General features: G+C 40.0%; 1 protein-coding gene across 8 annotated transcripts in view; it reads left to right on the plus strand.

Annotated features, from left to right (window-relative positions):
- COL19A1 (collagen type XIX alpha 1 chain) overlaps nucleotides 1-13,403 on the plus strand; it is a 191,974-nt gene that overhangs the window by 5,117 nt on the left and 173,454 nt on the right. For 4 of the 8 annotated variants that reach the window (XM_083730072.1, XM_083730071.1, XM_083730074.1 and 1 more), the window contains exons 1-2: nucleotides 3,490-3,567; nucleotides 5,548-5,671. In XM_083730072.1, coding sequence (XP_083586198.1) covers nucleotides 3,520-3,567; nucleotides 5,548-5,671 — 172 coding nt within the window. In that variant the 5' untranslated portion in view covers nucleotides 3,490-3,519. Of the gene's footprint in view, nucleotides 1-3,489; nucleotides 3,568-5,547; nucleotides 5,672-13,403 lie in introns of those variants that run through there. The other 4 variants (XM_083730078.1, XM_083730075.1, XM_083730076.1 and 1 more) reach the window with 1 other exon arrangement.

Raw genomic sequence — 13,403 nt, forward strand, 5'->3', positions numbered from 1 at the left:
TGACAGGAGCAGGGACTGAGCAACGGGAGCTCACCCCGTTGGGGGATTCAAACCGCCGACCTTCTGATTGGCAAATCCTAGGCTCTGTGGTTTAGAGCACAGCGCCACCCGCATCCCTCTTAAGGGTAGTTTACCCCGGTATTACCCACGAATTACCCTGGCTTCCTGTAGCTTGGATTGCTGTGCCTATGTTGTATCCAATACTGTAGTCCTACTTGTACTCATTGAAATTAATTGGGATGTCTAACTTAGGGCCACTGATATTAATGGACCTACTATGAGTAAGACTAGCATTGGCTATAACCCTCAATAATGCCTTAAATTCAAGCTTGCAGGAATCATAGTGGGGGCAAGGATAGGTTGAAATGAAACATACAAACAGAAACACTGAGGACCTACAATGTAAGATACTTTGGGAAAGGTGGGACGATTCCAATTTTTAATGTGCATGACACTTATTTTTAAAATATATACACACACAAATACATCATTTATTTAAAATGTTTATACCTGGCTTGTGCAACGAAAAACATCTCTATCTATAGATATGATGCAAACTAGTACAGAAAGCTAAGGCTGTGTACCCATTACCGTTTGTTTGCTCCAGTGTGTGTGCACTAATGGCGTTTGACATCAAGTACACATGACATTAGCCACAACCCATGTCTATCATGTAGTTCTTTGAAAAGTACTGCTGCTGAACGGATGCATTTTTCCTCAAACGAGCTTCCACATGTTTTGAAAATAGAAACGCATGTTCTCTCTGCAGTTAAGCTGAGGTGAGACAACTCAGATGGCCGTGCATGCACAGATGACAGATTCATGAATATGGCTTTGGGGGGTTGGGGGGAAACTGAACAGGTAATGTGCATCAGGTAAAGACATCCCTGCTCTCTCTAGTGGATAGCAACGTGCAAATGTGATTTGCAAATGTGACTTGCAGTACACCTAACTGTATTTTAAGCCATTAATGTGTACGTAGCCTAAGATCTGCAGATTGCCAGAAAGGTTTTCAGAACTTGAGATTCATTGCCTCTTAGGGTCATACTACACATTATGCCTAGAGAATATAATTTATTTCCCTACACTTTTTTGGTTTTTGTTTTGTTGTTTTTTTACTGAAATGCAGCAACAAGGCTGCACAGATGAAGGGATTTTTAAAAATTGTTTGTTCCTGTACTGTTTGTTTCCCCTTCTGGGCAATATACAAAGTGAGCTTTGGATCAGGAAAATAGGGCTGGAATGAAAGGTTAAAGACCCAGACACCCTTGTTTCCCTTCCCTGCTGTTCTGTCCAAATTGGCAGGCCCCACCTTTCAGGTAAAAAAAGTTGGGAGATTAAAGAGTGCTCACTTTCTATAATATGTCATTTTGGTCCTTAGAATTCCAATAAGGCCACCTTTTAAAAATGATATTTTTATTTATTTATTTTCTCAAAGAAGCAATATGTCAGCCAAACTGAAAGAAAACATAAATCCAAAACCCAACTTCTGAGTCAGCTATGCAGGCTTCCCACAGGATCTTCTAATGACATTCCATCAAATCATACAAATACAGACAGATTTATTTCCTGCATGTAACCAGAAAAGAAAAACCAAGAAATGGAATAAGGCTTAAGCTGTTTGCAGAATCTTAAACTAGTTTTTGTATTTTATGCATCTATGATTCCCATGTAATATTTTTGGCTAAAACGTACATTCAGTTGAAAAATGCACTTAAATAGTGTGCAAGAGTCTGAAGGTTGTGTTGAGTGTCATGCGTGAAAAATGCTTTACAACTCCTTGAGAAAGGCAATAGAATTTAGGCATATGCTCCTAGAATCCATTTATCCAAATGAGATTCAAGCACGATTTTGCCATCTCTCAACTACCTTCTTTTTTATTTTTTAGTGAGTCTGACTTCCAAAATAAAGAATCAACCACAGCCTCTTCTTGCTGTTGGCCTTATAAAGGCAACATTAACGTGAACACAACATATAGATGGTACCAATCGATCTGAAGTAGGAGCAGCCTATATTACCCCACTGAGGGCCAAATGGGAAGATACTGCTGCATGCCACCCAATCTCTGAGCAGTGCGAGATTCCACAAGGCCATATCTATTGGCCTTCAGCTTTCATCATTGCCCACTGCAAACTGGAAGTCCCCTCTGGCATTGTCTTCTGCTAACCAGCCAGAGCGCAGCGCCGGGCTAATAGTCTTAGATTTGCTGATGGCTTCTCTCTGTGTCTTTTATTAGGTCAATGACTCGGCCATCGATAACCTATGGATGGTTCCTCTTGGTAGCTTCTCTGCCAGGCAGTTTACGGGACAAGGATAGCTGAGTGCAGCAATTTAAAGTCTAACCCTCTTTAACCCTCTTAAGCAGTGATAAATTCTAACATTTACTAGATCGAGGAATTTAGGGGGATCTGTGCCCTCCCCACGTACTCCTAACAATGCATTAACTCAGTGGCTTTCAACCAGTGTGCCGTGGTTGAAGGATGGTCAGGGGTGCCATGGGCAACACTGGCCTCTGTCCCTCTTTCCTTCCCTCCCTGCTCTGATGTCCTCTTGTTTATTGTAGCAGCCCTGGCTATAAGCTCCACAGGCGAATGGTGCCTCTGGGAGGCACCTCTCTTTGGGGTGGGGGATAGCTCAGAGATCAAGGATGGCAGCGACAGCTGTCCAGAGGACTCCCAAGGAAAGGGGAGAGGAGTTTGAGGGAACACTCCACAAGGGAAGGTGTTTGAAAAAGGGCGAGATGCTGCCAGCTCTGTAGGCAAGAGGTGACATAACTGGGCTCCTGAGCTCCACAGGGCGTGCCGCAGAAAGAACGTAGTTGGTTATGGGAGCCGTAGACTCAAAAAGGGTGAAAACCTCTGCATTAACTCTTTCACTATTAAATGCAGTTTAAAGAAAAAGACAGATTGCCAGTGTAGGGGCCCTGATCTAGATTGGGATTCTAGCACAAGGGCAATGGGGTTTTGACCCTCCTACCCCACTGTGATCCTGACCTAGATTGGGGGACCCTTGTCAGCAATTCCCATAAGTTGAAGTTGAAAGTTGAAGTCCCCCCCATGCAAAAGACCACCATAACCCTGAATCGGAATAGGTATCATAGTGGGGAGGCAAAGGGTTAGGTCTGTGTATATTCTTCCCCCATTCTATTGTCTTTATCTGGACGGGGTCTTCCATGCTTCACATTCATGTGGAAAAAAATACTACACTTACTGCATAGTTTGACCCGGACTCTTTTTCATATACAGTAAATAAATAATCATCCTTATTTGGATTCTTTATTTTTATTTTTTTGCATTTTACTATATTCTGATAAAGTCTGAATTCTCTTTTCATTATAAGTTATTTAGAAGAAATGATTGATTGTGTATAGATGACAAAAATATTTTGTTGTATACATTCAATTCTTCTTTTATGCAGTCCAAAATGGAACTGTCCTTTCCCCCTCATTTACATATTTTCTGAGACATGAAAGCTGCTGAAAAAGAAAAAGAAAAAAGAAAAAGAAATCTAGATATAGGAATGATACATCAGTATGAGATTGTGACTGCTCCACTCATCCTGCTCATAGTGAGTGCATGTAGTTTCACTTTAAGTATCATAGGCTAAAAATAATCAAAAATAAAAATGCTAATCAGCTATTACTAACACATGATAATTTGGTGGTCTTTTGACCAATATATTCGACCTTAGCATAGCTGAAAACCTATTACTCAACAATCTAAAAAAGTAGCTAAGAAGTGCTCTTCATTGTCTTCTTATAAGTCTAAAATTAGCCCGCAAACACCCTTTGTGTGTGTGCGCGCGTGCTTTTTTCACACTAATAAATGATACACATTGTACTTGACTGATGACTCTTCTCTCTCTTCACAACTGCTTGTGATTTTTGCAGAAGTGAGAGGAAGCATAGTTCAGGGATGGAAAATTGAAAACGAAGTTCACCTTAGTTGTGTTACCATCAATCACAGGCTATTTCAGTAAGCAAAGTTACAGAGAGCCTGCATAAATAACATGCAGTCAATACATATCAAATTTTAAAACATTTCTAGCAGTCCTTGGTCAGCACAACATAAAATTATTTTCTGCTCCCAAATGGCAAAAATAAAACGCCTGTGAAACAGAAATTATTCAAAGACCACAATAGAAAGAGGTACAACCTATGGCTCTAGGGCTGGCCCTAGACATCTGGCTGCCTGAGGCAGAGAAGCAAAAGTCACTCCTTCCCAACCTTGGTACCCAAGACCAGTCAAGTTATTTTTGCAAATGTGGCAGAAAGTGCTACAGCTACCCCATCTCTGCCTCTGCAGATAGCAAGTTGTTAGTTACTTAATTTATTATTATTCTATCTTTTTATGACCCCAAAATCAGCTGCTTGAGGTGACTGCTTTACCCTGCCTAATGAGAGGACCAGAACTGGGTCCTCAGAGCAGCAGTTATACTCAACATGGGCTTCTCAACAACTAGAAATTGTCTATATTTCCCTGGCAGAATAATGAACTAAGGATTTATTATACAGTCATGGATGTCTGTTAAAAAATTGCTATTGGTCATCAGGGATGCTCATGGAAAGTACACAAACAGCTGGTTTCCATTTTTAGCTGGTAGCAGGGAATTATCCAACCAATTATGTTACAACACATCTCAGTTCGGAAGTAAGACCCACTCAATTTAGTCAATGGGATCTACCCCCAGGTGAGTACGTATGTATAGTACTACATTAATGGCTCAACAGTCTATACGCCTCTTTCCCCTTATAACTCATGTGTATGTGGCTACATTTGTTTTTGTGTATGTACGTGTGTACCAGTATAGAAAGGGAATATTTAGATGATTCATAATTATGTAGGTTTTATATTAACTGGCAGCAATGTAGTTAAAGGGTTTGATAAGTATAGAGAGGAAGGTTGCTTCGTTGATGTGATTTTAGTTTAGACTTCACAAAAAATATGATTAATTTTAAATATAGGGGGAAGTTTCTCAAGTACTTGTCCCTTAACCCATGAAACTAAAGTGTAAGGGTGAAATCATGTGCAAATTCCTGAGACCCACAGAGGAAGACAGAGCAGCATTTCATCACCCCTCCATCCTGTCTAGATATAGCTCCAGCTGAGAACTTCTGCTATGTACATGAAACTAAATTATCCTATTCTTTTACGCAACTAATTATATTTCTTGTAGGCTGCCTTGTGAGGGTTTTGCCTCGAAAGGCAGCATATAATTACTAATAATAAAATAAACAAACTGAACCTGAGTCCATTGATTTCAATGAACTCAGGCATGCCTAACAATTTTCAGTGGAAGAAGTAGAGGGGCTTTAAATGAAATTTGTAAGTCCCAACTTCCCCCACATTTTAGCCAAATCATGCTCCACATAACCTTAAAACAGTACCTGTCACAGCAGGTAAGCAAGGTCAAGTCTTCTTTGGCCCCTTGTAATTTGAGCACTGGTGTCTAAATCTGGATATGTCTAGGCTGGACATCCACAAGGCAACCTGCTTGACCGCAGTGGAATCATAAGAGTGTTTTTAATCATGAATGTTTTCATTTCAGATTTCTGGTCATTTGTTCACATGTGTTCAAGAGGAGATGAAGGCAATTGGATCTTGCATAATTTGGCTTGGGTTGGCCATCCTTCTTCCAGTCTCTCATTCTATAGCAGTCACTGATAAAACAGGTATTTCTTTATTCCTCTTCCTTTCTAATTAGGCACAGAAACTTTGTCAGGGTGATATTGTTGCTTTTGAGAGAATAGTCCAGTCGTTTGGAAAGTATAGAGGCACAGAAGTCTTTTTGAGATGTTCAACAGGGCAGGTACAGCTATGTAGAAAGTTGTACTCTCTGCATAATACAACAACCACATGGAAAGTGCATGTACAACGAAATGCATGGAAGGTTAATGGAGCTTTGGAAGCTAATCTGGAAAGTATTTAATTAAACTTCTCTATTAAAAGATGTTTCCACCCCAAGGTATCTAACAGCAATATTTCCATTTCCTGTCCACTCACAGGAGTCTACATTTGGAATGAGCTTGCAATCGTTTACAGTTATGTTGTGCTGCTACTGATACTTCCTCATTTTCTTAAGTTACATATTGAAAAAGAACCCAGCCCTGGGCTTTGAAACAGAGCACAGTCATGAGTGCAGTTTGGTTTGCTTGGTTCTATATGTCCTGCACCATGATCCTGACGATACTTAGATGGGAATGTCATATTGCTTTTAATGGAATTTTCTTCCATGCAATTGTGCATGAGATTGGCAATTTAAATCAGTGAATGTAAGGACATGAATGGGCCTGTTCTTCAAAGAAGCAAATGTGCTTAGGAACCTCACTAGCCTTTCTCCAGATCAGTGCTTGTCTGATAATTTGTATGTGCTATGACACACAAAAAAAGGTTCCTAGGAAAAGTTATATAAGGTGAAGAAGAAGCACTTTTCACCAGTACTTTGTAACTTCTGCTGCGTTGCTATTTTTTCCTTCCATCTGTTTGATTTTTTTCCTTGCAAAAAACACATATAAACCAAAAAACACATATAAACCTGCTGCCCTTCCACTTATACATCTCTCTGCCGCTGCTCACCTTGGCCCTCACAAAACTTTTGGACCATCTGCCTCTTAAAATCATCAAGATAGCTGTCATCTTCTGAGGATTAAATCAGTTTTTGTAATTGCAGAAACAGCTGGTTTAGTTGTATTTCATCAAACGTTGACCTGGCAGTTTCTGAGGACTGGCCATAGACTGCATTTGTATTTTGATAGTTCACTGGTGCTCAGTCTGCAACACCAGGTGGGATGATTCAGAATGACCCCAGAGAGGGCACATCCACACTTGCCCCATGATTTCAAGTTACAGGTCCGATGGGGCTTTTTTTTTTTTTTTTTTTTGGTTCTGCTGCTTTCTCCAGGAAAACCTGCTGTTTACTGCTGAATGAGAACAAGCATCAATCGGCTTTTCTGCAGATTGACGCATGACTTTAAATCACGGGATGAACAAAAGTGTAGCTGGGTCCTAAGACATCTACATCAAATGTTGTAGGAGAGAATCTTACTGATTTACACGTGGACAAAATAACAACACTTTTTGAATAGAAAAATGAAATGGGATTGATTTACAGATTGCAACATTGTTCATATAACCCATACAAAAAGGTGGAAGGTATGAGCTATCCTATTGAAATGCTAAAACAATTATATTTTAGAATTATTTTTCTTAGACCAGCAGGAGTCCAATGTTAAGCTGAACCTCCAAGCATCTTGAAATACCAATAATAAGTGCTAAGTGATTACAAATGTGCTGAAGGGTAGCAAGAACTGTGGATAAGCAAACCTTGCATTACAGTCTCTTTCCTAAACTCTTAAGGCAGCAAAACCTCCTCAAGACTCGCTGATCTCAGCTCCTGAGAGAAATGGAAAGCAAACTACCCAGTGAACCTACCATATCCTTCCCTTGCCCTTTTCAGGTCTGAAGTTACAAAGTTCTGGATGCAATATATCCTTAATTGGATGGTTGAATGCACAGACTATTTTTTTTTCAGGGTCTCAGGTGATCAGCACTATCAGAAATGACTATCAGAAATGAAGAATGACAAAATTCACCAGAGAACGTTAGCAGTCCACCACTGATGCTGAATAGTGACCCTTCACCATAAACAAAAATATCTAAAAACAATATTGACACCCCGCACCTTCCCCATTTCTGCTGTCCACCGTAACATAGGCCATAAAGTATCTACAAGTTTTTGAGCCAAAATGCAGAGGATGGAGGTTTGAGAGGCAAAATGTTTCTGGTTCAGCATAAAATAATGAAAAGAGTCAAAGTTATTTATGCCAAGAGAAACTGCTGAAGTAGGCATATCAAAGGAGAGCTAAATCTCTAAGCACCTCATTCTACTGAAGTTCTCTTTTTGCACCACTATTCAGTGAAAAGTGAACTCTATACACCTTTGGATTTCCTTTTGAGTCTGTTTCCATAGGATCCCCTTATGTCTCTGTCCCATCCCTGATGCCTCCTCATTCCTTAGAATCTTAGATGATCCTATATTGCTGAGTTTGTTTCTCCTTGGGTCCATGGCTGTTTTGGATTGAGACTCTTACACATCGCACACAATGGTCTAATTGCATTGAAATGATTCTCAGAACACTTGGAGCTTCACAGAAAAGCTCCCAATTAACCTTGATTTTTAAAGTGGCATATACTGAAATATGAAGGCAATTACTCACGCTAAAGAAAAGAGAGAGATTACATGTGTGGGCTGTTATGAAGGAAGAAGTAAGGTTTGCTTTCTGCTTAGTATCCTGAATGAGCCTGGGGAATGACTTCATTTAATTAGCTAATATTGTATTAATTAAGGAAATGGCAAGGCTGGGGATGGGGTTGGGGGAGAAGAAGAGATGTTGCAGAGCGGCAGATTATGCTGGTTACGCTTGCAGCAGCCTGCCTGGGCATATGCCGATAGCTTTTTGGTTCATAGCAATGTTCCCCTTCAGTTTTCACTGGTGCAGAACTGCTGGTATAAGAGCCATTTACTGGAGGGAAGTGATTACTTCTAAAAATAAAATCTAACAAATCTAAAAGAGAGGGTTGTGTTACAATACTGAAGATCACGGAGCTGTCAACAGCCATGTGTTAGACTAAAAATGAGTTATTTCTTGTTATTGTTTTATTCGTTGACTTTTCAGGGATTAAGGTTGTTTAGAAACATTTATGTTTTCACTGGATTCATAGGATTTCTCTGTTGGCAGGGCCATAAAGAGTTTTAAGTGCTAATTTATACATTTTAATTGTACACAAGTCAGTTTTTTAAAAAAAATCCTTAGTGATTATTGCTGTGTGTTCCAAATTCCTATTATGGGCATCATTCTACTACGATCCTAATCTTCCTACAGATGGGCCCTATCTACACTTCCGAGGGGTTTTTCTTTTGGCCTGCAGCATCAATCCACAGAAAACCCGATTGATGTGCGTTCTGATTCAGTGATAAAACAGTGGATGTTCCTGGTGAAATTGGCAGGACAAATGAAAGACTTCTCAGACCTTTGCCTAGAAATCATAGGGCAAACAGACATGTGGGCATGCCCTTAGTCTTGACGGACTGAGGCTGCAATCCTGTGCACATTTATGTCCAAATACATCCCATTGAACTAAGTGAGATGTATTACCGAGTAAGCATAAATAAGATTGGGTTGCACGTCCCATTGAAATCAATGGAAGATAGTAGGTGCAACTTACTTAAATCTGTTGATTTCAGTGGTATGTGCTGATGTCCTTTGCATCCTTACCTGGAAGTAAATGCCATTGAACACAGTGGGGCTTACTTTGGAGCAAACTTCCATGGGCATGTGCTGTTAGTCATGATGGCTATGCTTAGCTGGTTCGTTGCTGTGAATGGAAGGGACTAATTCAGGGTCACATCCACACCATACCTTTGAAGCACCCTTATACCACTTCCTTGGAGCTGTAGTTTGTTAAGCATGCTGGGAATGGTAATGAAGGGTTTCCTAATAACTCTCAGTACTCTTAGAAGTTCTCAGTTCTCAGAATTCTTTAGGGGAGGCCATGATTGCGTTCCAGTTCTAACTATAGAGATTCAGAAGGTCTCAGTAACTTCTCTATGGAATCCTAGATTTCTGACAAAGAGCATATTAGCAATATATTAGCTTCCGGTCAGAATTTTAGACATGTGAATTTTGATTCAAACACCACTTGAGTTTGCAAAAATGTTCTCCCGTCTTGCAGTTTTTAATTGGTTTGTTGGAACCCAGTAGCAGCCCTACCGTTCTCTTGTTGCCATTGTTGTTTAGGGTGATTTTTTAAAAGAGGAAAAGCAGAAAGACGGATTAACAGAGAACATTTCCTTCCAGTAGCACCTTAAAGACCAACTAAGTTAGTTCTTGATATGAGCTTTCGTGTGCATGCACACTTCTTCAGATACCAACACGGACCAACACTTCTTCAGGTATCTGAAGAAGTGTGCATGCACACGAAAGCTCATACCAAGAACTAACTTAGTTGGTCTTTAAGGTGCTACTGGAAGGAATTTTTTTTGTTTTGACTATGGCAGACCAACACGGCTACCTATCTGTAACTGGAATAAATGTTTGGGAAAGAGAAAGAGAAAAGAAATCACTTGGAAATAGGGCAAAGTTCCTTTAGTTCTGTGGAAGAAGGAATGCCGGCAAATGCTGTTTATCATCCCTGCATGACAAGCTGGACAGGACAACATTCTCTCTTCTGCAAAACTCTGAAATGTACAAGAACCTGTCCTTTCAATCTAGTTTCCCCAATGGTAAAATGAACGTCGTCCTCACATGCTTTGTTTCCCCTAAAACCTGACAAGTGTAACACTTAGAGTGAAAATTCTTCTCTCTTTTATTTAAAAATATTGTCTAATTATTATATGGCATTCAGTTGCATGTGAAATCTCACAACTCCCACAACCGTACTGAGGTAATTTCCTTCTAATATTCCAATTCATTTTTATTCCTAAAGCAGCACAATGAATAATTCCTCTAGTTACTTCAGTGGGACTATTCATGTACGTTTGGGCATTTACATTCAGAATTACTCAGTAGTGTACTCAGACACTGACTGTACACAAGTTGAACTCCTCACATTGTGTGTCATGTAAAAGTTAATGTTCCCAGGACTTTCAGTTCTTACAGCTCACACTCTATTTATGGCCTAGCAGCAGACGATTCAGGAAAGCCTTGCATAGATGTAAAGTGCAGCCTATGATATGGTAGTTCTAAATATTTTGCTTGGAAGGCTAAACTTAATTGAATGCCAGCATTTAATATGTGCTTTCTCCCGCCCACACTGGTTGGCACAATGGTGCAACGCAACGGTCTGTGGCGGCAGGTAGAGGCACACAGTGTGACTGTCCTTGTGTTAGTCAGGATGCATAGCAGAGACAATGCAGCCATATTGCTCTTTCCAACAGAGGTCTTAAGATCGTTGTTCTCCCCCCTCCTCTCCTGGTCTTAAAAGGCAAGGAGAATGAGCCCTCCTGCTGCAAATGGGGCATATCCTCTCTATCTTTTGGCACTTACAGATTCCAGGATATAGATTGTCCATTTGGCTATTTTCTCTATGGAGAAGAGATACACAGTTTAGTGATCCCTGCATTATATATTTGTGTGGTGAGTGTAGGACTGGAGCAAATGAAGTGAGGGAGGGAGGGATACATGAATGACAGTCTTTTCTAGGACCCAGTATTTCCCCCCCTCATGGCCTCTTGACTGTTGTAGCTCAAAGTTATGTATATTTAAAACACAACTAAAAAAGGAGCACTTACCAGCTTTTAAGAACTCCTTGCATTCTACCATGTTATTTAAAAAAAAATGTTGGCTACAGTTATGTATGGGATGCAGAATAAAAAATAAGTTGAAAAAGGCAGTGATGATTCAATAACAAAAAATACCCCCCCCCCAAAAAAAATTCTTCCTCTGAAAATTGCTCAGTGAAGTGTGTATAATTTAATGTTAACGTGCCAGGGTCTTGCAATAGACCAAAGCTCTATTGCTTAAGTGTTGTGGAACATACAGTGTGTGGTCCACACTTTTGTTGCTTTGTGGTTCTATTCTAAGCCCAGTTCATCAGAGACTTTCAAATAAAGGTCAGGTTCTGCAACGGAATTGAAAGGCCATATTCTGTAGCCTCAAGCTTATTGTAACTCCTCCATTTCATTGTTGTTGTTTAATATTCATTGAGGTATAATAATTATTAGGGCTATAATAACAACTATGTGGCTAGAGGCACAACCACATGGTTGACTGCCTCCCTCACATGGTTACTGGTGGGATGCACTAAGCAGCTATGTTGTAGCCCTGGTCACCTGATCTAGTCCTCTCCATGGTACTGGGAGAATAGCTTTGATGAGGTTAGATGAAGGGCTTTAGGAGGGAGAGAAATAGTGGAGACAGAACAGAACCTGGCGTGCTCAAAAGTCGGAATGAGGCTATCACGCCTTCTAGAGAGTAGAATGGGAGACAAGCAAGATGCCGGGAGAGGCTTAGACAAAAGAGTATTTCACAGTAGATGGGCTGATACTTGGGCACAACAAGTGACAGTAGCATCATCTTTCTTTCATTTAGAGTTCATTTTTTTAAACGATGAGCTCAAGGATGAAAGCATATTTATATGAACACAGTGTCAGGCTTTAGAGAACATTTACAGAGTGTATGGAGGGAATCTTAATAAGTGGAAGCAGAGAGCTTCTTGCACAATGAACAGAGCAGAGGATGGCCATGGAAACATGGGAGCATGTTGAAAAGATTCAGTTCAACTTAAACAATGTCGTGATTTCTGCTCATTATATACCTTCTCTGTGGAATTTTGACACACCCGCATGCAAAACAAGCTAAGTATCTCAAAATAGCTAGGATACAATCTGACATGGCCTTACTTTTGTTTCTAAATGTGGGCTACTCCATAGATAAAAAAGAAGAGGATGCTAATGTCATTGGATAATTCTTCAACAATAGCTTCCTTCATGTGCTACTCATGTGAAGTGGCATCATGTGATTAAAAGAGCTCTGGAACCATGCTTCTGGCTCCAGTGATACACATCGTTCCTTGTTCTGCCATCCATTCCTTAGGTTCTTGGGATGGGATATTGTTTAGGGGGTTTCGTTGGGGGGTTGTTGCTGCTGTTTCTGATATTAATTCATTGTGTACTGAAGATCTGATTATGATTTAGGTGACAACTGTTTAATTTGGCTGAGTAATATTTTATTTATTTTCCCCAAATGTTAAAAGCGTTGCATGTACTTTATAAGAGTACCAGCACCCATCTTTCTTTAAAAAGCACTGGTTTTAACTATTGAATGGTGCCATGCAAATAAAATTATTTATGCATCTGAAAGACTATGTATGTAGTCTTTCCCAGAACCTGGAACCTTGATGACATCACGGCTTCTTCAAATTTGTGACACCCCTTCATATAAGTAAACACATGAGCAGAGCTATTGATCAATGTTTGCTTCAGTGTTTCCCCCATTCCCTTGGAAATGGCTGCATTAAATTAGCCCATGATTAATGAACATTTTATTTACTAATATAAATTCTATTTGCAATATAAATCTAATAAATATATAAGGTTGCCCATCAGTAAAAATTCCTAGGTGGCTTATAGAAAACAGCATTATAATATGATATTGTTACATGCCACCCCAATCTCAGAGCAGTGTGAGATTGCAGGGAGACTAGGTGCTCACCTGGGATTTGTGTTCCCTTTGGAAATGAGGCACAGTGGAGACTGTGGTGTCTTTATTATATATGGTTTATTTACACAAATATATAACCCGAGCCTACAATTGAGGCACTTTCAGCATTGACATCCCTGGAGGTTCCTGTTTCTGCCATATCTGCTGCCTCGGATTCCAAAGAAGAAACAAGCATGCTGTCCTC

This window comes from Podarcis gaigeae, assembly GCF_964106915.1.
Source record: "Podarcis gaigeae genome assembly, chromosome: 3".
NCBI classification, from domain to species: Eukaryota; Metazoa; Chordata; class Lepidosauria; order Squamata; family Lacertidae; genus Podarcis; species Podarcis gaigeae.